The sequence below is a fragment of the Molossus molossus genome, unplaced genomic scaffold, assembly GCF_014108415.1.
Source record: "Molossus molossus isolate mMolMol1 unplaced genomic scaffold, mMolMol1.p scaffold_m16_p_21, whole genome shotgun sequence".
Classification (NCBI taxonomy): Eukaryota; Metazoa; Chordata; class Mammalia; order Chiroptera; family Molossidae; genus Molossus; species Molossus molossus.
This window is the reverse complement of record NW_023425357.1, coordinates 51,679,225-51,703,564: the sequence shown is the minus strand read 5'-3', so window position 1 is coordinate 51,703,564 and position 24,340 is coordinate 51,679,225. Positions and strand designations below refer to the sequence as shown.

General features: G+C 54.2%; 2 protein-coding genes and 1 non-coding gene across 7 annotated transcripts; 1 reads left to right on the top strand and 2 right to left on the bottom strand.

Annotated features, from left to right (window-relative positions):
* Window positions 1–282: 282 nt before the first annotated feature.
* LOC118639693 lies at window positions 283–444 on the bottom strand. Its single transcript, XR_004961261.1, has one exon. It is a non-coding gene; the product is annotated as a U1 spliceosomal RNA (small nuclear RNA).
* A 2,653-nt stretch (window positions 445–3,097) lies between these two features.
* Window positions 3,098–4,914, top strand: CENPBD1 (CENPB DNA-binding domain containing 1). Its single transcript, XM_036275277.1, is given in 4 exon segments — window positions 3,098–3,367; window positions 3,370–3,427; window positions 3,429–3,551; window positions 3,553–4,914. Coding segments are annotated over 4 exon segments (519 nt in total). The 5' UTR covers window positions 3,098–3,180; the 3' UTR covers window positions 3,704–4,914.
* Window positions 4,915–6,541: 1,627 nt separating this feature from the next.
* Window positions 6,542–23,326, bottom strand: DEF8 (differentially expressed in FDCP 8 homolog). 5 transcript variants are annotated; one of them, XM_036274807.1, is made up of 12 exons: window positions 23,293–23,326; window positions 19,158–19,291; window positions 18,746–18,843; window positions 16,927–17,076; window positions 15,667–15,808; window positions 14,221–14,385; window positions 13,467–13,594; window positions 13,168–13,281; window positions 12,343–12,423; window positions 10,851–10,991; window positions 10,619–10,728; window positions 6,542–9,581 (listed from the first exon to the last, which is right to left on the bottom strand). In XM_036274807.1, the coding sequence occupies exons 2-12, from the start codon at window positions 19,279–19,281 to the stop codon at window positions 9,479–9,481; spliced, it is 1,356 nt and encodes a 451-aa protein (XP_036130700.1). In that variant the 5' UTR covers window positions 19,282–19,291; window positions 23,293–23,326; the 3' UTR covers window positions 6,542–9,478. The 5 variants fall into 5 exon arrangements, with proteins under 5 accessions (XP_036130700.1, XP_036130701.1, XP_036130699.1 ...); XM_036274808.1 differs by lacking the exon at window positions 23,293–23,326 and adding an exon at window positions 22,786–22,866; XM_036274806.1 differs by lacking the exon at window positions 23,293–23,326 and adding an exon at window positions 20,923–22,774.
* Window positions 23,327–24,340: the final 1,014 nt, after the last annotated feature.

Here is a 24,340-nt window from a genome sequence, read left to right as displayed (position 1 = left end):
GGACGGGCAACTAAGATCTCCTTTCAACAGGCAAAGTAACACTGCCCTTTCTTTCTAGTCATTTCTAGTCAGATCACAAATAAGGTGTCCCTGGTCTGTGCCTGAGTCACACAGGTGCAGCCCACCAGGTACGTTATCAATCCGCTGGTGAGCTCCCCCTTAATCCCTCCTTCCTTCAGAAGTCAACTACTTCACCTCAAATAACATGGCACTTACCCTCTGCAATTCCATTTTCTTCACTTTCGACTTTGCTTCTTCTGCTTCCTTTTCTCCACCCCCTCCCAGGGAGATGAAGAGTGCAGTCCCCCACTACCACAGATTATGCAGTCAAGTGACCTACATTTAGCAAAATCACAGTGGTCAGCACATATGGAGGGCAAAGGATAAGTCTCACCTGGAAATGCCATCTTCATGGTCACAGTGTCTCCCTTGCTAAGTATGCTTCCTTTCCCCTTACACCCCTGTAACTGCCTGACCTGCCATGCACTTGTTCACTGCCTCACAGGGGCAGTGCAGGAAGCTCCCTGAACGAAAAAACGACTTCATGAGTCTGGTGGGTGTGCCTCAGTGGATTGAACATCATCCCACGAACAGAGAGGTCCCGGTTGATTCCCGGTTAGGGCACGTGCCCGGGGTTGCACGCTCAATCCCCAGTAGGGGGCGTGGAGGCAGATGATGGATGTTTCTGTCTCTAAAAAACCAATAAAAAATTTTTTTAAACAGAAAAAATCACATAATGAAAGCCTAGAGGGCAGTAAGCTCCTCCTGATGAGTGCTGACTACCAGGGCACATCTTTAACTATAGAGCATATTGCTGCGGCCTCTCCAGCCCTGGCATGCCCCTTAGCAGACGGTCAACAGCCCTCAGAGCAGAGCCGGCCACAGAGCAGAGCCCTTGCCTGTCCCGTTCCCTGTGATAGGCCCCGGCTAGCAGACTCTGTCTGGGAAGACCCCTGGAGATCATCCAACTCCCTCCTTCTTAACTAAAACCATGGGAAACACATCAGTCCAGTGACTCATGCACGCCCGGCTGCGTGCTGTCCCCGTCACTGCTGTGGACAACCACACAGCCCCTGGAATGCCGAGATGCCACCTGGACATGCGCCTTCTCTGAAATGAAGACATGAGACAAAAAGTTCACTCCTGAAGTCAGGGCAGAAAATAACCCTACGCAATCCTCCTTAGCTTTCATGGTCACCTGATATCTGGACACCTTTCTTGGGCCCTGGCCAGTCTGGCTCATTGGACAGAGTGTCCGCCCAAGGGACGAAGAGTCTGGGTTCAGCTCCGGGTCAAGGGCATGTACCTGGTTTGCAGGTTGATCCCTGCCCTGGCCGGGTGGGCGCGGGAAGCGATCGATCGATGGATGTGATGTTTCTCCCTCCCTCCTTTCTACTCTCCCCAATAATCAATGGAAAAAGATATCCTCGGATAATGATTAACAAATACGTAAATAAATACATATCTTTCCTAGTCAAAACCCAAAAACTCCACCTTAGCGTATTAGGAAATACAATCGATGTGATCACTGTCCCCTGGGACGTGTCAGTCAATCAATAAAAACTTAAAACGCAGAGCGACACTTCAGACTCTACCCCGGGAAGGCACACAAGCACCGGAGTGTGTAGAAGCGAAGGGCTGCAGGATGGGCGTGAACCGCGAGGGGAGGGCGGCCGCCGACCAGCTTTGGTTTGTCTCCAGCGGGACGAGGGGTCCCCGGGCTCAGCGACGGCACAAGCTCCAGGCCGCCAGCGGCGCGGGAGGGCGACGGGCGAGCCGGGGGCGGGCGCAGCGAGGGGCCGCAGGACGCGGCAGGTTCCCAGGAGCGGGAGGTGAGAGCCGCGGAGGACAAGTGTGGGGGCCGCGGGGAGAAGAGCGGGCGGCGGGGGCGGAGGTTCCGACCGGGGGCAGCCACCTCCGCCGCGGGCCCGGGCGGACGGGACCGGGCGGACGGGATCCGGGCTGACGGGACCGGGGCTGACGGGATCGGGTCTGACGGGATCCGGGCTGACGGGATCCGGGCTGACGGGACCGGGTCGGACGGGAACGGGCTGACGGGACCGGGGCTGACGGGATCGGGTCTGACGGGATCCGGGCGGACGGGATCGGGGCTGACGGGACCGGGTCGGACGGGATCGGGCTGACGGGACCGGGGCTGACGGGATCGGGCTGATGGGACCGGGGCTGACGGGACCGGGCTGCAGCCGAGCTCGCGGCCTCCCCGCTCCCTCCCGCCCCGCCTCCCCACGCCAGCTGGCGCACCCGGATGGCGTCACCGCGGCGTCGCCCGCCTCCGCCTCCAGAAAGCGGCGAGCAGCACCTCCCGCTCCCCTGAGGAGCGGCCCTGAGGGCCTGACGCCACACCTGGCCGTCCGGCCGCGTCCCGGGCCACCGCAGCATCTGCACAGTACGGGGAGCGCCCCGGCTGCGGGCCGTCGCCACGGCCGATGCCACATTACCTCAGCGACCTCGCGCCTCTGGGAGCGCGCACGCGCAGTGCAGCGACAGTCAGGTCACGGTGGTGCCACACCCCCCAGCCACCCCCGCGGGCTTGGAGACACCGTGCGCATGCGCAGCAAGGCCGGGGCGCCTCGGGACCTCTTTAGACGTCTACAGTGTCGCCTGACTCGAAGGGTCGACCGTGAGCGCCGCCCTGCCCGACGCGACCGCCGAGCACAGAAGCCCGCGAACGACTCCGGCGAGGAGCTGAGGGGAGCGCTTTGGGCCTGTTTGAATGGAGCGTCTACAGGGCCACGCGCTTCCCGGGGCCTCCGGGGGCAGCGGCTCACCAAGCGGACGCCGCCTCCTCCACGCCCGCTTGGCCCACGCGGCCGGCCGCGCGCTGCTCGGAGCTGGTCCGGGTGTGCGGCGCAGCGTTCCTGCCCTGCGTGGGCTTCTGCTTGTGCTCTGGACCGCAGAACCCACGCAGTCTCGAGGCCTGCACCTGCTGTCCAGGAATCTGGACGCGGATCGACGCCGGAGGCCCGCGCCGCCCGCGCTACAGTCGAGGATGAAACAGCCTGTTGCTGGGCCGCAGTGCCGGGCCGGACTGGTGACCCGCCCACGTCTCTGAGGAAGCCCGTCTGCGCCTGCGCCCCGCCTCGTCTCTTTCCCACGTCCTGCAACAGGCCTCCTTGCCCCACAGACTGCTGTGACTTTTATTGCATTTTGGAGGCAACGATGCCCAGGAAAAGGCCCCTGAGTGCAACAGTCATCCCGAGTGCCAAAAGGGAAAGGAAAGCAATTACCCTCGACGCAAAATTAGAAGTGTTAAGATGATTTGAAGTGGGTGAAAAGCTCAGCCAGATCGCAAAGGCCTTAGACCTTGCTGTCTCTACAGTGACGACCATCTGAGATAATAAAGAAAAATCAAAGCGACTTCACAATCAGCTACACCCTTGAGAGCCTCTCGGTTGACTCGCCATCGGGCTGGGAGACCAGAGCCAGAGAAACATGACCCTGAGTGTCACCATGATTCAGGGGAAGGCTGAGAGTTTGTTTGATGACTTACAGCGTGAACAAGGTGAAAGCGCTCAGAAAGAAAAATTTAGTGCAAGGGTGGTTTGTGAGATTCAAGGAGCGCCATTGTGTGCCCCACTTCAAGATGAACAGCACTGCTTCTGGCAACAAGGACGCATACCTGGAAGTGCTGAAAAGCATCATCGAAGAAGGTAAGTACACCCCCCACCAAGTTTTTATTTAGTTGAGACAGGGCTTTATTGGAAGAGAATGCCTGAAGGAACATTTATTTCTGTGGAAGAAAAAGCTGAGCCAGGCTTTAAATCGTCCAAAGATCGCTTGATGCTGCTTCTTGGTGGCAATGCAGCTGGGGACTTTAAGTTGAAGCCCTTATTGGTGTACCACTCAGAAAACTCCAAGGCTCTGAAGAGGTACTCCAGGCCAAATTTGCATGTGATTTGGCGCTCAAACAAAAAGGCCTGGGCAACCAGGAGCATTTTTCACGAATGGTTCACATACTTTTTTTTTGCCCTGATGTTGAAAAACACTGTGCCCAAAATAATCTAGCCAACAAAGCATTGCTCATCCTAGACAATGCACCGTGCCATCCAGTAAATTTGAGTGATCTGTCTGATAAAGTAAGAGTGGAATAGCTTCATGACAGCACAGCTGACTCGATCCAGCCCATGGGTCAAGGTGTAGCCTCTACTTTCAAAGCTCATTCATTATCTGAGAAGGACTTTTGAGCACATGCTAGAAGCAACAGGTGGGGAGGATACAGCTATGATCAGGGAGTTTTGGAGAAACTACAACATCATGGATGCTGTAGACAACATTGCAGTAGTAGCTTGGGAGGCACTCAGACCACCAACAAAGAACAGTGTGTAGAAAAAAATTTGGCCCCGGTGTGTTCAATTCCAGAATGTTTCCCAAACAAATTACATTGCACAGCTTCAACAAAACATTGTGACCCTTGCCAAGACTCTGGCTTTTGAAGAGGTTGTAGAAGCTGATGTGGACCAGTTGCTATGGTCCCGTGAGGACACTCTAATGAGGAGCTGATGCAGCTGCAACGGGAGCCAGAAGCAGAGGAGGAGAGTGAAGATGCTCAACCTGCTCTGCGTCAGCTAACCACAGGAGAACTGGCAGCCTTCTCGCATTTTGAGGCTGACTTACAGGTTCTTACTAGTAGCAGCCCCAATGATGAGTGGAAACTGAAAGTTTCAAGACCAATCAATGACGCGATAAACTGCTATAGAGACTTGTACAATGAGAAAAGGCAATGCTCAAAGCAACTGTCTTAATTGGTTTTCCAGTGTGTGTGACCAAAGGTTAATCAAAGTAAAGCCAGAAGCAATAAGATGACCTCCACGGTGAGGCCCAGTCAAGTCTCTGCCACCAGCCATTTATCATCCCTGGAAATCTTATTTTAAATTGTAGGAATACGCCCTGGCCGGTTTGGCTCAGCGGTTGGAGCGTCGGCCTGCAGTACAGAGAGACCTGGGTTCGGTTCCCGCTAAGGGCACGTACCTCGGTTGCAGTTTGTCCCTGGCCCTGGTTGGTCGTGCAGGTGGCAGCCACTCGATGTGTCCCTTCACATCGATGTTTCTCTCTCTCTCTCTCTTTCCTCTCTCTCCCTCCTGCTCTATCTGAACAAAAAATGGGAAAATGTTCTTGAGTGAGGATTAAAAAAAAAAAAAAATTAGGAACACCACTTTTAGGATTGCACTCTAAAGAAAAGAAAACACGTGCACAGATTATTTGTTGCAGCATTGTTTGTAACTGCAAAAGTGAAGACCCACCCTGAATATTCACATACAGAAGAGTGTTGATTGAAATGGCAATTCTACGCAGTGGAATATAGTAACATGTAAAAGATGTTAGAGCAACAATAACAGAATGAGGAAAAACTCGTTACTGATGTAGGGTGGCTTCCAGCATATACTATTAATTGATAAAAGCAACCTATAACAGTATAGTATGCTATCTTTTGTGGAAGAAGAAAAGGAGGAAATAGAATAAATATGTATCTTACTCATTTGTGCAAAAAGAAACACAGAGGGAGAAACCAGAGACTAAGGTGGGTTACCTATGGGGAGGGGATGGGAAGGATCAAAGGGGTAGGGGAGGAGGATAACACCTGACTGAGATTACCTTTTGTAAATTTCTGACTTTGGGAACCATGCTGGTATATCACAAACAAAAACAAACAAGGATAGGGAAATAAAATGAAATATATGAACACCTATATTTCACATTAATTACATACCCGCAGTGAAGGGGGAGGAAACACCTAAGTAAAATTTGAACACTATATGCCCTCAGGCTAAAGACAAAAAGGAACTCTAAACAAAATACTAAGCTCTAGATAGTAAGCTTCTTTTTCATAAAAGTATAGGTTAGCAATCCTGAAAGTATGTTCTGTGTATTCTTTTTTTTTATCCTCACCCAAGGACACTTTTCCATTTTTTGTTCAGATAGAGTAAGAGGGAGAGAGAGAGAAACATCGACATAAAAGGGACACATGGAGTGGCTGCTTCCCACACGACCCTCTCTCAAAATCAACGAAGAGCCCTGGCCAGCAGTTAGAGCATTGGCCTGCGGTCCAGAGAGAGCCAGGAAGGGCACGTACCTTGGTTGAAGTTTGTCCCCGGCCCTGGTTGGGTCGTGCAGGTGGCAACCACTCGATGTGTCCCTTTCGTGTCGATGTTTCTCTCTCTCTTCCCCTCTCTCCCTCCCACTCTGTCTGAACAAAAAATGAAAAAATGTCCTCGGGTGAGGATAAAAATAAATAAAAATAAAAAAAGAAAAAATAAATAAGTTGCCTGTACTACTCTAAAATGTAGATGTCGCCCTGGCCGATTTGGCTCAGCGGTTAGAGCCTCGTCCTGCGGTCCAGAGAGACCCGGGTTTGGTTCCCGCTAAGGGCATGTACCTTGGTTGCAGTTTGTCCCCGGCCCTGGTTGGTCGTGCGGGTGGCAGCCACTCGATGTGTCCCTTTCACGTCGATGTTTCTCTCTCTCTCCCTCCCGCTCTATCTGAACAAAAAAATGGAAAAATGTCCTCGGGTGAGGATAAAATAAAATAAAAAATAAAATGTAGATGTCATGCACCCTTTCAGATTTAAGAAGGCTAAAGAGACATATCAGCTGCATGGCAAAATCCAAGATTTATTGCATGTTTTCTGGTATATCGATGTCAATTTCCTGATGTCTTTTAAAAATTGTACTATAGCTGTGTAAGCTAATGTCCTTGTTTGGGAGGAATACAAGTACTGAGAGGCAAAGCAGAATCATCTCTGCAACTTACTGTCAATTGGTTCAGAGAAAAAGTGTGTGTGGAGAGAGAATAAAGCAAATGGGGCAAATTGTAAATATGTAGGGCATCCAGGAGACCAGTACATGGGAATGTTTTTGCAACATTTCTGTAAATCAAAGTTTGTCAACATAAAAATGTTATAATACTATTTAATAACCTGAAAGGGGAGGGGAGAATGCATCCTCCTCCTAATATCCAAAGCAGAGCTCTAGCTATTTGTGGCAAGGCTCAGCTCAAACCTTCAGGAACAGGGTTGCTGACAGCCTATCTGGATTGCAAATGGATACAGATGAAACAGTTACCAAGCAGATTCCCCGGGTTCTGGTCAAATCTGTAGACTATATCTCTGTAGAAAAATGACATATGTAGAGGTTTGGATGTAACCTGCAGTGGGATGCATGGTTTCCTAGAATCCAAGGGTAATGGGAATGGCCTTGAGTTTCAGTGAAGGCCCTTGTAGTGGTCTAGCAAGATGAAACACGTGCTAGACCTGTGACTTTCTTGTTGTTATGCTGGGTCAATAAGACAATCCTCCCACCATGAGGACTCTAGAAATAAGACAGCTTTTATTTACTGAGCATTCTCTGCATGCCCAGCTCAGCGCTCAGTGCCTCCTAGAACCCAAACAACCCATGACGTACAGTCTGTGTTTCCATCCATCTCATAGAGTAATGAAGCTGAGGAGAATCGGCATTCAGGCCTATGTCTAGCACCCCTGCCTGACCTTCTCCCACACATCAAGAGTTCTTACTTCTCCCCAGACCAGCTTAATTCAACCTCACTGGATGGGGCAGGCTGTGGGCTTTTCCTACAGCCCACAATTGGTTTGCCTGTCAACAAATCCTGCCTGCCTTGTCCCCAATTCACCACACACAGCAGAGTCCAGAGAACACAGATTTAATGAGACAGTGGCTGCAGCATTGTTCCAGCAGGGTGTCCCTTGCTGCTCCTCCATGAGGTGCTGACTGTGCAAACTGGTTCCTCAGTGGGTTCTTGTTACGGTGCCGTGGACTCAGAAAGACCATACATGATTCTGCTGGGAGACTTTGTCATCCAGAAGGGGTAGTTGGGGAAGAGGTGTTGGGGCAGGAGGTAACTGAGGGAGCTAAAAACAAAAGGAGCCACTTCTGTTTGACAAACGCCAGCATGCTAACATTTTCTCTGGACACTGACTGTAACACATAAACTCAGGAATGGCTTATGTCCCCACGACAGAAATGTGCGGCTGGGAGAAAGGTGCAGATCTGAGCACCTGCCCTTAACCTCTCTGCAACCCTAGAGGAGAGGCAGGCCAAGGACCCGTTGTTGACCCCACCTCAAGAGTGTTCACTTCTCGCTGTCATACTGAGGCAGGTCAGAGCAAACAGCAAGAGGATCATCTAAAGCTACCATGTGGTGCTGTCTTCAGCACCCTTCACATTGGCTGGCAAGCTGAGCTGACTGCTGGCTGTGGCCTCTCCTCTTGGGCTCCCCAGTCACAGGTGATGGGGACCCCAGTGGCTGGATTCCCCGCCCACCACCTTTAAGTAACAGCCAAGCACAGTCCAAAGCAGGAAAGACTCTTCCCATAGGCCTTTCCCTCAAGGCAGGGTCTCTGACACATGGAGCTTTCCTGCAAACATTGAGGTCAGTTGCAGCCCCCCCACTGAAGACTGTGGCCTCATCCTCCATCCAGGGTGCTTTGTCAGCTGGGACCTCACACACCTGGTGCCCATTTTCCTTCATGGGCTCTAGGCTTCCCGCCTGGAGCTCCCCAGAGCAAACATGCCCAGCATCTGATCTCAGAGCACCTTCCAAAAGGACTCTGGCTGATGGTCTCTGAGCTGTCTGGGTTCTGCCACAGGCACTGTAACAGAACAGACCTCTGCAGGGGCAAAGTTGGTCCTCAGAAACGTCACTCAAGCCTACTGTAACCATTTCTCTTGCCTAACCTGGACCTGCTCCCAGGGGCACACCTGGGGGTTGGACCCCCAGCCACCCACCTCAGAGCACCCAGGTAAGCTGGGCGAGGCCAAGTCAGGAGCCATGGCAGGTCCACCAGAGGGAAGAGCTCCGTGGTCCCTTTCCCTCCATGTTGTGTAGAAAGAACCAGTAACCCCTGGACTGGCCCTGTCAATTCCTGTTCTCTCCAGGCAACCTTTAATCTGCTAGAGGGAACCATGGAGGTAGGGCCAGGGCCCTCAGGAGACATTTGTGAAGAGCCCTAGCCAGGAACAACCAGAAGACCCCAAAGAGACAAGGGGCTGGGAGGATGGGAGCCTCCAGGCAGATCCCAAACCAGCCACTGCAGGTAGATCTCAGGCCAAGGCTCGGTGTGCAGCCAGCATCCTCGGGTCTTTTCAGCCACTTCCCTGAAGCCCTCCAGGGTTTCCGGAGTAGCCAAAACCCAGCAACCTTGGCCCCAAGGGTGTGGGGGGGCTCTTGCTACAGACGAGAAGCCCTCCACCACTTCCCTGCCAATGGAGCCTTGCAGTGTTGGGGTGTACATTCTGGCCCTCACAGCAGCACAGCCAGGCACAGCCCTGAGTTCCAGCAAGCACCCAGAGCTGATGGTCCTTGTGGTGCTTACACCCTCTGGCCCAACGTGGGGAAAGGTCCAGGAGCTGCACCCTAAGAGTCTCCAGAGCACAAGAAACACCTTGACTTTGGCAATGACCAGTAGGGTGGGCTCCAGACAGGCCCGGGAGGGGTGCCCATGGCTCTAGACATCCACATCTGGACCAGGCTCCTGGAAAAGAGACTGCTTCCTCAGGGAGAGCCGAGCACACTTGGGGCACGTGGTGGAGTTGTCGTAGTAGCAGTCTCTGGGGATGGGGACAGGGAGACAGGGTCAGACCCCGGGAACACGGCAGGATAAAATGCTAGCAGTGGTCTTCTCAAGCATCCTAACTCAGGTCCCAATAGCCCCCTCTACAGTTGGGGAAACTGAGACATATATTCTCCCAAATGGCATGGCAGGGTCTGTACCCATGTGTGCCTGCTGGACCTGTGACTGGGCACCTGTTACCATCTGACAAGGACAGTTAGCTTGATCTCTTGGTGTCTCAAGGACCCCGCCTGCCCCATTAGCACGGTGCACTCTGCCCCAGGGCACTGTGGAGGCACCGGGACCCAGGGGCTAAATTCCTCAAGGAGGCCGAGCAGTGTTTGACCTGTCACACACCATGGAAACTGCTAGCTCAAGGGAGTTCACAGTTTCAACATTAGTGCCCTTGGGGACAGCAATCCTAGCCTACAAAGCTATGACGTCAGCCGCTGCTATGACCAACAGCAAGTGGCAGCGACAATGTGTGGGCAGAAATGGACAGGGGATGCTGTTCCATCGGAGGCCACTGTGAGAAGTGCAGGGCCCAGCAGGTGGGCTCGTATTTTTAGCAATTGTGCTTATTAAAAACAGTTAAAATATTTTCTTCCAAGTTATGTGTTATTTTTTCAAACATTCAGTAAGTCTTTAGTTCATAAATGCTTAAGTCTTTTAACCAAAATACTTAATAAACAAAATGTTAAGTGTTTCTTTTAGCCTAGAAAAGTTTGGAAAAAATCGCTTGGACATTAGAGGGACCAGGAACTAGAAGGTTTAGGAACCTCTGGCCTATGCTAACCCTAAAAGGCCAACTTTAATCCTGGGGATAAGGGAAGTGGGGCTCACACCCAGGGCCCTCCCCAGCCCCTAAGTCCACAGGTGGACCTTGCAATCTGGTCACACACAGAGAGGCCTAACTCCCTCTCTCAGAATCAAGGCAAAGGGCTTTGAAAATCAGGTAGCAAAGACCAAGCCCTAAACACCTTCCTTCCTGCACCTCTCCCTGTGGCCTGAGGGTGGTGGTGGGGCCACACCAACCTGTGGAAGACGGCTGAGCAGTCACTGCACACGGATGTGTGGCTGTCGAAGGGGAACAGCACATCACCCTCTCTGCAGAGTTCACAGACGAAACCCTTGGCCTGGCACCTCTGGGGGTGGAAGTGGGGGCAAGTCAGTGCCGCTCCAAGGGCACCTGATGCCGAGACACATAACCCTCCCCGCCCTGGAGACTGGGAAAAAAAAGCTGTCTGACCCACAGTGGGGCACCCACCTCACAATCCAGCTTGATGTGCTTGGCGAAGAGTGTGTGGGTCTCGGTGAGCGAGCAGCCCAGGCGGCCCGTGTGCGCATCCAGCAGGTCCTGGACCGAGTACATCTCATCATTCTCCACAAAATGCTGCCGGTCCTGGAGCTACGGGTCCAGCAGCCATGACTGCAAGCCCTAGGGAGGGCCCCTGCCCTGCCCTGCCCCATTCCTGCCCACCCCCTATCCGGGTCCTGGGAACTCTTGGAAGAAACAGGATTCAGCCCCTCCAGCCACACTGGCAAACTTGCTATTTCTGGCACACCACGCACACTCCACCTCTGCCGCACCTGGCACACTCCACCTCTGCCGCAGCGTGCACACTCCACCTCTGCCGCACCTGGCACACTCCACCTCTGCCGCAGCGTGCACACTCCACCTCTGCCGCACCTGGCACACTCCACCTCTGCCGCAGCGTGCACACTCCACCTCTGCCGCACCTGGCACACTCCACCTCTGCCGCACCGTGCACACTCCACCTCTGCCGCACCGTGCACACTCCACCTCTGCCGCACCTGGCACACTCCACCTCTGCCGCACCTGGCACACTCCACCTCTGCCGCACCTGGCACACTCCACCTCTGCCGCACCGTGCACACTCCACCTCTGCCGCACCTGGCACACTCCACCTCTGCCGCAGCGTGCACACTCCACCTCTGCCGCACCGTGCACACTCCACCTCTGCCGCACCTGGCACACTCCACCTCTGCCGCACCGTGCACACTCCACCTCTGCCGCACCGTGCACACTCCACCTCTGCCGCACCGTGCACACTCCACCTCTGCCGCACCATGCACACTCCACCTCTGCCGCACCTGGCACACTCCACCTCTGCCGCACCTGGCACACTCCACCTCTGCCGCACCTGGCACACTCCACCTCTGCCGCACCCAGCACACGGCACTTCTTTCCTGTCCTGATCCTAGCATTTCCCCCCTTCTGTGCCTCATCTTGCCCACAGACCTCGCCAACCCCGTGAACAGCTTATTTTTCTTGTCTTCCCCACCTGAAGGGCATCCTCTGAATTGAGGGCAAGGCTCTTGTTTTGTTCACAGCCCCCCAGAATCTGCAGCAGTGCATGCTATAGCAGACACTCAGTGAATATTGGCTGAACAAATACATAGGTCAGCCTTGAAAAGTGTGCTTTGTGGTCAACCCTGCCTGGGCAGGCCTGTGCCTGGCCCACGCCATGGAGATTCACGTCGAGGCTGCAGGGACGATGCCTGCTTCTCTCAGTGTCCCCCACACTGATGTAACCAGAAAATACTTTATGGGTAGGATGTCTGTTTGTTTATGACAGACCTTGTGTTGCCTGGGACAGTGTGGAAGACCCTCTGCTAAAGGCACAACAAACAGAAAATATCAAGCCATCTGAAAAAGACCTGAGTTGACATGTCCTTCTCTGTCTGGCTGTCTCCCACCTGCCCTCCCACCACCCAGGGGCGGGGGCGGGTCTGACCTGCAGGAGCAGCCGTGCCTCCATGGCCTCCTTGCAGGTGATGAAGTAGGGCTTCATGAGCAGGATGTCCTGGCGCAGCTTCTGTGGACAACAGAGGCAGGTGAGCTTCCTAGGCCAGGGCAGGGGCTGCCCCGTGGCACTGCTGTGTGGCCACAGGGACTGGCCCTGTAGGGAGTCATGCCATCTTGCACTCTGGATCAGAACCTTTCCACCCCCTAGGAAGGGCCCAGATCTGAGTGCTCCAGCCAAGCTCAAGTTCAAAGCGCAGCTTCCAGGCCAGGCAGGACCCTGAGGCTCAGTCACCCTGTCACTCTACCCCCCACATCTAAGGATGCAGAGCCGTCTGAAGCCCAAGTGGCTGTGGCAACCAAACAGGCTCTGCCCGTCACATGCCCTTTACACGGAATGCAGTCCCTCCTGGCCACCTCATGGGAGACAGGCTCACAGCTGCCTCACCAGCCACGCACAACTCCTGAGCACTAGAACTGGCTGGGCTGGCGAGACTGCTGCAGGTAGGGTGCACACAGGGATTGAAGGGCAGCACACAACAAAGAAAAAGAGTGTAATGTTTCAGTCATGAATATTGATTACGTTGAAACAATCTTTTGGACATATTATTCAAAATAACTTTATCTGCTTCTTCTTACTTTTTTAATGTGGCTACTAAAAAAGTTCAAATTTCCTCCAGACCTAGCGTGAGACTAACACTGGACGTTGCTCTAGAGTCTTTAACCCAGAGGACAGCTGACTGGCCAGTCGCCTAAACAGGTGGGTCTCTCCTCCGCTCCCACAATGCAGGGTCCACCTGCCCTGTCCCTGTCTCACCCGGATCTCCACCAGCTCCTCCACGTAGTTGAACAGCAGAGGGTTGATCTCCCGGAGCCTGAGCACTGGCCGCGACACCATCAGCGCCAGGTACCGCATGCTGCAGCGGGACACCTGCGGAGGGCCGGAGCCAGTGGTCCCTCCAGCACTACACCGGACCCCACTCACAGCCACGCCCCCACTGGCCACACCCCTAGCCTGGACACACCGCCAGCCAGCTCGGAGCGTCCATCCCTCCTTGGTCCACGCCCCTCACCTATCTCTTTGCCCCAGGGCCACGCCTGGCCCCCCATACTCACCTTGCGAGGCTCGAAGTCCCAGTTGTGCACCACACGCGCCGGGATGACGGCCAGGTCGTTCCAGTGGCAGTGGCTGCAGTAGTACTGGCCCGTGTAGTCGCACTGCCGGGCCTCACTAGGCACACCCCCTGGGGTCGTCACAAAGTCGGGGCTACTTTTAGGGTGCCAGCCACACGCACGCGGCTTCTGCGTCACATGGTGCTGGTCCTGTCGCCCAGCTATGCCCCCGGCACACTGGAGAAAGAGCCAGTGGAGCCCAGCTTCCGCCCTGCAGACCTGACCACCCTCTTCCCAGCCACGAGACCTCAGGCAGTCAGGGCACCTCATTGGCCTCCTTTGCTCACCAGACCTCAGACTGCCTGTCAGGACTGCTGAGGGTTCCCTATGCATTAACATCACTAAGTCTCTAAGGCCTGACACACAGTGCGTGACTACTGCAGGGTTTTCCTAGTCCTAGTCCCCACCTAGGTGGGCTTTCGGTGAAAATAGGGCCACACACAGGAGGCTGAGTGCAGGCCCACCAGCCCTGCATTACCTGGGCTGAAGGTGATCTGGGCCGAAACCCCAGTCTACCTGTACGATGTGGAAAAGTGGCACAGCAGCCCTTTGTCACTTTCCCAAGAAAGAGAGACGCTGTCTGCAGAAGCCATGCCAGCCTTAGCCACCTGATCCAGCCAGTGTTCTCACCCAGCAGTTGGCCTGTTACCCTGCTCAGAACAGCTGCCCTCAGCCCCGCCCCTTCCTGGGCACTCACGCAGAGAGATGGGCGCTCGGCACTCGGCACATCGGTAATCCTGGCTGTCCAGCCCAGCCTCTGGGCAGATGTTGAGCTCGTACTCAGCTTGGTGGCTGACTTTGGAGCGCACACAGGGCTTGGAGATGAGGTTCAAGCACTTGCTGTGACAGCGGTAATAACACCCTGGGTGGGGGGGCACCAATAATATGCCTCTTAGAGGTGGTGGGGGGGATCCTGCAGCCCAGGCTGGCCTCCAGCTGCCAGGACCCCCAGAGAGTCAACTCCGATTTCCAGACCAAGCCAAAAGGGTCTCACGGCAGGTCCCTTGGTCCTCATCCTGAGCCTTGCCCTGAAGGACTGTGCAGACTCTGCCCCTGACCTCCAGAGTCGAACCTGCTATTCCCACCTGAACACCTAAAGGGTTTCACACCCACTCTGTCTGAGGGGAACTTTGGCTCTTCCTTACCAAACCCACCCCAGACAGTGTTCCTATCTCAGACCTCAGAAACCCCATCATTCTACCTGCTGAGACTGAACATTGTAAAGTCTCCCAACTCTTCTCTCTTGCACCCATTTCCAGTCCTTCAGCTAGTTCTTTGGACAGTGGACACTTCTCACCCCCAACCGCCCCACCCTGGGCAGAGTACCATAATCCTCCCCCTCCACCTTTGCATCCCTTTAGTCCACGCCCAGCTCAGCAGCCAGAGCGACCCTGTCACAACCTAAGTGTGCGCAGCATCTGCCTAAGGCCACCAGCTCACTCACAGAGAGGCCCCAGCAACCTCTCAGCCCACATCATGCACACCTCCTCTCAGGCACAGTGCTCCAGCCATGCTGCTCTCTGCTCAATGAAAACACCTCACACACTGACCACAGGGCCTTTGCAGACACCTCTCAGCCAGAACCTTCTTCCCCAAAAATATAACTGCTTGCTCCCTGACCTTTACGTTTTTGCTTAAATGTATTGTGATGCCTTTTCATTCCACCCTAAAGTCACAGTCACCCCACTCCTTGACACGAGCTTTCCCTTTCCATGTTTTTCTTCATTGTACTATATAATCTAACACACCACGTCCTTTACTTATTATTTTCATCCGGTGGAATTTTCTGCAATGACGGAAGTACTCTCTGCACTGCCCTCCTGTGGCTGCTGAGCACTTGCAATGTGGATAGTACAACTGAGAAACTAAATATTTATTTGAATTCGTTTAAATTTAAGGTTGAATAGCCACGTGTGGCTAGTGGCCACCATAGTGAAAACATAAATGTGGACGTGAGCCTGGTGAAGGTGGGGGCAGGGTCTCTCATCCCTTGTGCATGCCCGAGGCTCAGTGAACACCAAGTACAGTTGAGAATTAATTCATCTGAATACAACCTAGATACCGCAGCAGACCTGCAGGGTCTCTGTCCTGCCCTGGGGACCCGACTGCCCACTCAGAAAAGCTGGTCTGGGTCTCAGCCCACCTGTGCAGGTGTACCAGGTCTGAATGAGCCCCCAGATGATGGTGTTACATTTGTCACAAGTCTGCTTGACACTCTTGCTCTTCTCCTTGTAGAAACGGTGCTCCAGGAGGACTCGAATGTTGGGCTCATCTTCATTGGGGTCCTGGAGAGAGGCCCAGGGAAGGGTCACAGGTGAGCCGGGCTGAAGCTCCTTTCCCTTCACACAAGCCTCTTGACTGGCTTCTTCCAGGTACCATTTGTACCGGATTGAGTTCCTCCCAATGTCACCCCCTTTTCTCTTTGTCAGCGGAGCACCCCAGTGATCAGTTGGGCCTGGGCCCCCTTTGCAGCACCCAGGGGCTGCACCTAGGGCCAAGGGCAGTGAGCAGGGCTGACATGGCCTTCTCTGCCCTTCCCCCCCTGTTTTCTGCTGGCTCAGTGCAGCCCAGGTGGGGAGTGGGGCCACTTCAGAGTCCCATCCCACCCCCGGGACTGCCAGAGCAACAGAAAAGGAGGACCTGGGGTCCCTATCACCATTAGCTGCCAAATGGGCCCTGGACCCCCTATGGCATTTCTACAGTAAAATAACACATTCAATTCATTTAAGCTCCTGTATTTTGGAGTCTTTGTTACCACAGCCTTACCTACATCCTAATGAATACTCCACTTTCTAAATTCCCAGGGACTCGTGGGCCAGTGCAGGGACCTGGTGCAGCCAAGCCAGATGCACAGACTCTAAGACTACATTATGGACGTGTGGTTTTTGGCTGCCAGGGTCCATTATCCCTATTGTGTCACCTCCAGGAAGCCCCATATTCCAACCTGTGTCATGTGGTTCAAAGTGGGACTTACCTCACCCAATTGCTACAGTGGGTGGACACATGACCCAGGACTGGCCAGTTAAGATCAGACTGATAACCTGGCCAGTGTGGCTCAGGGGATTGAGCATCGTCCCATGGACTGAGGTCCTGGTTTGATTCCCAGTCAGGGCACATGCCTGGGCTTTGGGTTCAATCCCCGTGAGGGGTGTGCAGGAGGTGGCCGGTTGATGTTTCTCTCTCACATTGATGTTTCTATCTCTCTAAAAAAAATCAATAAAAAATATTTTTAAAAATATCAGACTGACAGAGTAGTCTGCACATGGAGTGAGAGCCCATCTCTCTACCCACCTTTCTGTGTAGCCTCTGCCTCAGCCCCTGGGAGGGAGCCAGAGGCTACCCTAGGCCCCCAGACCTCCGCTCAGTTCTGGCTGCCTCCTTGGTGGGCTGGGCCAGCACCTACCTTTAGCTCCTGCAGCTTCAGCCTGAGGTGGATGAGCCTCACAACGGCGTCCTTCTGCCTCTCCGAGTGCTCAGGCAGCTCCAGAATCATCTGCTTGCACTCCTCAATGGCCTGCTGCAGCTGCTGGATGTCGGAGGCCAGGAACAGACCCTGGGGCGGGGTGGGCGGGGATACACATCAGATGCCTGCCCCTCGCTCTCCTGTCCAGGCCAGGCCCATCCTCAGGGACAGTTGGGCCCAGAGCAGACCTCCCCCACTCTGCTTGCCTAGAAGGGGTCAAGAACTTGTTCAAGGCCCAGAGAAGTTAGCAGCCCAGGTAGGAACGGCCCTCTACCCCCTGCCCCCCAGCTGGACCCATCTACCCACAGGCCTCTGAAGACCTAATTCAGGATGTTTTTCAAAACACAACTTCCTTCTTTTAGAAATCCAATTGCTCTTCTGGCTATCCTATTTTGCTAAAACTGGGGAAATGACACTCGCCTGTCATCAAGGAGAGGAAGTGGCCACTGGCTTAATCCCCAGGCTCAGAGACACTCCAAGCACCCACCACCCACCTCCAGCCCCAGCACTTCACAGTGACGCAGCAAAGCCCGGGGGAAGGAAGACAGCTTGGGTCTAAGAGCCGAGGCCCTCAGAGCCGTCCTCCTGCAGCTGCTGGCTCGAGAAGACCAGTGTACGGCTCATCAGGGGCCTCAAAAGGGATTCAAAGCACATAAATAAAATAGGTATCTGTACAGCAAAGTTTCAAGCCACACACCAAATGAGAGGTTCATTAGAACTTGGGACTTTGAGATGAATCTTTTTTGATTGAAGTTACATTTGAATGTTATTATAATGCATCTCTCAAATAAAAGTTAGATACTGTTTGCATAAAACTAAATGATTTGCAAAATTTTTGTTTAAAAATCACTAAAGCCTGTTAATTTTTATTTTAAATAAGGTTTTGTATTTTAATATTTTTTTACTGACTTTTAGAGAAAGGGGGGGGGGGAAGAGAGAGAGAGAGAGACATCAATCAACTGCCTCCTGCATGCCCCTCACTGGGTGTGCCCTGACTGGGAATTGAACCAGCAACCTTTAGGTGCAGGGGATGACACCCACCCAACCAACTGAACCACAAAGGCCAGGGCTTAAATTAGCTTTTCATGCAACAAAACATAGAACAGACAAGAGTGGCCATGCTGAGCTGAGTAAGTGGTGGGGCAGTCAGGGGGCTTCCCTCTCTCCCTCCCTCACCCTCACCCTGCAGTGTGTCTACAGGACCCCAGGTGAAGTCAGTCCTCACATTTACTTCACCAGAACCTGGAGCGTAGGAAGAGGAACAGTCCTACATGAGAATAGCAGCCCCTAGATCCGGAACCCCAGGTCCAACCCATTTCCACCAGCCCTCAGATAGGTTTTGGCAGTGAGTGTCAGGTGTCACAAGGACCTCAGATTTGAAGAACCCTGGCTTGGATGGACATGGCCCCTTAGCCTGAGGGTGAAACAACAAGAATATGTCTGGGCCCTGGAGAGTCTGGCTCAGCGGTTAGAGCGTCGGCTGGCGGACCAGAGAGTCCTGGGTTCGGTTCCCGCTAAAGGTATGTACCTCAGTTGCGGTTTGTCCCCAGCCCCAGTTGGGGTCGTGTGGGTGGCAACCACTCGATGTGTCTCTCTCATGTCAATGTTTCTCTCTCTCTCTTCCCCCCTCTCTCCCTCCCGCTCTATCTGAAGATAAATGCAAAAATGTCCTCGGGTGAGGATAAAAAAAAAGAAAATGTCTGGCTCCTCACAGCTTGGAAGCTTACCAGTGCCCCCGCCCCCAGACCCTGAACCTTACCACGGGGCGGGAGAAGTGGTCCTCAGATAGACCGAGATCCATCACACGCTCAGCACAGTGGAATTCTGGCTCCCCAGGGGGCAGTTCAGGCAGGGTCTCTGGAGTGAGTGGGGTGCAGGTGTGGAGGGCAACAGAGAAAAAAGTCAGTCTGCCTTTCCCCAGAGGGAGGTTGGGTGACTGGGGGTCAGAAGGGCCCTGGGGATTCAGGGAGTGCACAGGAGGTGCCGAGGGGAGCCGGCCCTGCCCTGGCATCTGCCCTGTTTGCAAAGGAACACGTGGAGAGAAGGAAGCTGCCAGCACAGTGCCCAGCTCGGGGGAACGCCAGCAACCTCCACCACAGAAACCAGGAAGGGAGGGTGGGTGCTGGCGTGAGGGGTCACATTGCCCACACAGACCTCCTCCTGGCACCCACCTTCAGAAGCAATGTCTGGGGCCTCCTCACTGGCCCTCTGCTCATGCTGCCTCGGCCCAAGCTGCTTGTTGAAGGGGTTGAGGTGAGCCTGCCGGAACCGGGCCAACTTCTCGTCATGTTCCATAGCATCCCACCTGCAGGTCGGAACAAGACAGAAGCAGATGGTGGCCAACTCCCAGCTTACCACATCCCATCCTCTCTCTAGGTTTCGGGGGTTTCAGAGGGGATGCCTGGCCTCTTTCACTCCCCAGGGGGATCCTCCATCCTCAGCCAGTCCCCAAATTAGCTCAGCCCCCTCACCCAGGCCCTTCGGGCGGTGTGCCCTCAGTTAGAGCAATGGCATCCAACACACTTTCATCCCTCGCGCAAATGGGACAGGCAGGGATAAGAGGAGGACTTGACCTATCTGAGGGTACCCCACTGGCTGGTCTCCCAGCACAGGGTCCTTTGGTCCCAGATGCCTCACTTAGCTCCAGGCCAGCCCTGTGCTCAGTGTCCACTGAAAAAGCTCAGCTGCTCCCATGACACACACCTACCAGGACTCAGTTCCTCATTTCTGCCCCCAAAGAAGGTGCTCCTTTCCCATCAGAGCACCCCCAAACCACTGAGCAGAACAGTCAGTGATGACCTCCAGAGAGCACAGCGCTGGACACTCTGGGATCCAGGCTTTCTCTGCCACCTGCAGTGTGGCCTTGGGCAGGGTCCTTTCCGGTGCCCCATGGCTCCACATCCCTGCCAGCAGCTCACTGGCCTGGGTTCCCGCTGACACCCATGTGGCCTGAGTCAGTGTGCGGCCTCACACCTGGGGACCCCAGGAAATAGGCAGGAAGTGCCTCCTTCCCTGCAGCACTGCTTTCCCTGCCGAGGTGGCAAACTGGGGCGCACAGGGCTGGATGCTGGTTCCCAACAGAGAGGAAGGGGCTCTGGTTGGGGCAGTTTACATTCTAGGTGCCCACACCTGACTAGCTGGGCCACATTCCTTAGCCTCCCGGGTGAAGTGAGTCTGTAGGAAGTCGGAGATTAAAAAAAAAAAAAAAAAAGATTTGTAGTAAGTTCCTGGGTGTGGGTTTTGCTTTCTCGACATCTGTTTACAGTCTGAATTCATGATTATAAAAAACAATCCCATGATTCTCATCTGCCCCACCCTAAGAAAGAGAATTGAGCGCAGAGGGGACAGCTCTACCCAGGGTCACCCCTATCCCTGCCCACTGCCAGCTGTCCTGCTCTTGTCAGGAACTCCCACGCCGCCTATGGGACCTGTCCTCCCTGTTTGACCTCTGTGGTGGAGATGTGGACTGGGAGTTCCAGTCTTGCAGACGCGAGCACCCACTGACTGGCTGCCCCCATGTCAAGACGGGAGGACACAGGCACCATGGGCTCAAGCCCCCTCTTTCTTATTACCTGATGGCTTTGGGCAGCTCACACAGGGTGTTTGGGCCCTAATGCCCAATGACGCTCCCAGATGGTAGCTGCCACAATGATCTAGGAAACACCCAGAGTGCAGGAGAAACCCAACTACCCTGGCATTCACCAACCCCTTGTTCCTGAGTGGTGACAAGACTCTGCTTGACCAGACTTTATTCAGGCTCCTGAGCCTGCATCCTGCTTGTAAAACCCAGTTTAGCAAGAGTCCCCCACCCTGATATCATCCTCGTATCTGATTGGAATCTTCATCCCTCCCCCACCCCCCATCAGATGTCTGATCATCTTTACAAAGATCCTGTTAGGTCAGCTTAGCCAGAATCCCCTGTACCCTTGACATTACCTCCTACAATTTTTCATCCACAGACCCATCCTGCCTCTTGGCCTAGGCCGTATGTGGAGTTCAGTTCCGTATAGAGGTCTCTTTCCTCTATTGCAATCATCCTGAATAAAATGTGTTTTTACTGTTTTAGCAACTGTCCTGGTCTGGCTTTCTTTTGACAGTGGGGAACCCTGGTTTTCATCTTATCACATGATTTCCCAGCTTCCCAGCAGCTAAGTGTGGTCATGTGACTATGTTCTGGCCAATGGGATGTAAACAGAAAGCTCTCCTGAGACTTCTGGGAATTGTTCTTAAAAGGAGGGATGTCCCTCTTCATCCCTTCCTGGCTCTTGCTGTCTGGGATGCAGATGTAATGGGTGGAGCTGGAGCAGCCACCTTGGGTTGTGACATTGAAGCCCTGTGTTGTGACATAGACGCGCCTGCATTGCTCACCCCCAGCCTTCATTCAAATGAGAAAGAAAAAAACTTCTGTGTAAACCCCAGAGTTGGGGGGCGGGGAGGGGGATTTCTGTCTCTTGCAACCAACTGATCACACCAGCATCCTTCAGGTAATAACAAAAATTGGCCCTGTTCAAATCCCAGCTCTGCAAGGGCCTCACTGTGTAACCTTGGGCAATGCCTAAGCCTTTCTTTGCTTTCAACTTCTCATGTTTTAAATGAGGATAACGATAGTGCCCACTGTGTAGTGTTATTGCTAAGATCAAATTAGTTAATACAAAGTTTTGAGCACCCTGGTCAGCACAGAGTAAGCATCCAATAAATACTGGGTAAAACTTATTATTATCATTGTTACTATTAAGAATCAGACAGACCTAATATAAACTCCACTTCTCCCAGTGATGAGATATGTGGCCCCATTTTCTTGTCCATAAATAAAGGAGAATGCTCCCTCCAAGGGTGAGTGAAAGGACGAAGTGCCTGCGTGTGGCAGTGAAGCCCACAGCCCAGAGGAGCGGCTGAGCAAACTGGCACGGCCGTCACCTGACGGCACAGCCCACTCCCGGGTCTCTCCCAGAAACTCGAAGCATTTTAAAACATGGCCAGAGGAGCTCAAAGGCAGGAACACCTCAGCTCTTCCCGGCAGTTCTCATCCAACTGCGCACTGACGACTGCACTTTCCCCTGGAAAAAGCCTCTTTCATTCACCTCGTGGGCAGTGCCAGTCCCAGGCCTGGCACAGAGGCCCTGGATAAACAAATGAGTGGGGTTACTTGACCTCTCTCAGCCTGTTTCTCTCCTGCCAAGTTGGAGAATCATATGCCCCTCGGGCTGCTAAGGGCAGACAGATGATGTTCTCGAGGGGATGCCAGCCATCCCCACTGCCCACTAGGTTCACCCCACAGAGAGCTTGGCACTCAGAGTTGAGGCTTGGCCTCACAGAGGCCCAGTCAGGAAGGCAGAGACTGGGAAGAATAAAGAAAACGGGCTACGCCACCCTCTGCCCTTCTCCAGGACTGCCCCTCTCTTTGAGGGAGAGGACTCCTTGGCCGGCAGTTAGAGGAAACCCAGAGGAATAAACCCCAGGAATTCCAGGGTGCTAAGGGACACTGGGCTGAAGCTCGGATGCCCTCACCATGACCAAAAATGTCCTGCCTGTGGCTCGGACACCAAGAGGTCCTGTTATCATCTCAGCCACCATGGGAGGTCCTAGATTTCTTCCCGGGCAGGGGAAACCACACATCCTATCTGCTCACACCCTGAAGGGTGCCAGGACCTGCAGGGAGCAGGAGCGGGGTTACTGTCCCTCTAAGGACTGTTTGCCACAGAAGCCTGGCATGGTAACCACTGGCCTCAGGGACCCAGCCACCCCCAAACCTTCACCCCAAAACAACAACAGGCATCCGCGCTGGGGACCGTCACTAACCAGCTGGTATAGGGGCAGGTCCGTCTCGTTCCACCACCCCACCCATTTCATAGGTGAGGAAAATGAGGCTCGGAACAGCCCAGCTCCGGAGGGTGGCACAACCATGCGAGTCCCAAAGGCCTCATGAATTCCACAGACAGCAAGTGTTGACAGCCGGAAGCGGTGACAATGTCACTTGGAGGGGGCCATTCCCTGTCTGGAGTGCTAAACCCTGCCCTAGCAAGGCGAGGGACGGCTGAGGCCACCAATGCCCCCTGCGCCCAAGTAAGGACCAGAAGGCAGGCGTCCCGACCCGGCGGGTCTGAACTCTCCTGAGCGCCAGTGGGCGCCGTGGACAGATCCCTCCCCCGCTGCGCCCTCAGTGACCGCGTCGGGAAAACAGGCTGCTCGACCTCCGGGACGCGGCAGGCCAAGTGGGCACCGAGGGCCGGGAGCCCCGCTTCCCTCCACCCCGGCACCCCCCGCCCTCGCCCTCGCCCACCGCCTGGGATCCCCTCCGCCGCTCACCTGACCGCCGCCGCCCTCGCTACATTGTATCCCCGCCCTGGCTACACTGTATCCCCACCCCGCAGCCCTCACTACATTGTATCCGGCCCACCGCCCGCTGCTGCCGCCTGCGGCCCGGAGGCTCATGGCACACGGGCCCCGAGTCTGGGGCGCTCGTCCTCGCCACGTCCTTCTCTGGGAAACTGGTGACACTTTATCTCGCCTGCTCGAGGTAATATGGCCAGGCGAGGGGGGTGGGGTGATTTAAATCGAATCCACAACACTTTTTAAAAATTTGGTGATATTGCCCTGGCCGGTTTGGCTCAGCGGTTAGAGCTTGGGCCCGCCGACTAGAGAGTCCCAGGTTCGGTTCCTGCTAGGGGCAGGTACCTCGGTTGCAGTTTGTGGCCCGGTTGGGGTCATATGGGTGGCAACCACTCGATGTGTCTCTCTCACAGCGATGTTTCTCTCTCTCTTTCTGCCTCTCTCCCTCCCGTTCTATCTGAAGATAAATGCAAAAATGTCCTCGAGTGAGGATAAAAAATAATATTGGTAGTATTTATTTTTCTTAAACCCCTGTGGCTAAGCAAGAGAAAACAGGAAGAGGGAATCACCAGCAAGCAGCAGCCCCTGTGTGCTCATGTCCACCTGCCGACCCTGGTGGTGTTCACAGCTGTCAATCTGCCCGGTTTTACAGAGGAGGAAGCTGGAGCTCCCTAAGGTTAGGGGGCTGCTCAGTGGATGGAGGAGGGGGTTGCAAAAGCCAGTGTTTGAAGGTCTTTTCCACTTGTACCCCGTCCCGGCTTTGTTTCTCCGTAACCCTCATCACTGTCTTCTATATGTTTACTCTACTTGTCTGCCTCCACCCCTTACCCCAAGCACCACCACCACTAGAAACTCAGGGCTGCTGGCAAGGGTTTTGTTTGCTTTCTTCACTGCTTCTGGGCCTAGAACAGTGAGCTCAGTAGGCACTTAGTGACATGGGTTGAGGAAAGAAAGAAGCCCCTCCAGGCCCACCCTGAGAGGAGGAAGGTCCTGCCTGGCAGGTGGCCAACTGCACCAGTTGTTG

Coding starts and splice junctions, on each gene's coding strand:
- DEF8 (XM_036274806.1), bottom strand. CDS start 20,951: ATGGGTCTGTGGATGAAAAATTGTAGGAG. Junction 14,386..15,666: donor GACCTGGTACACCTGCACAG/GTGGGCTGAGAC, acceptor CCCCCCACCCAG/GGTGTTATTACCGCTGTCAC. Junction 9,582..10,618: donor TGCTCAGCCGTCTTCCACAG/GTTGGTGTGGCC, acceptor CCCCATCCCCAG/AGACTGCTACTACGACAACT.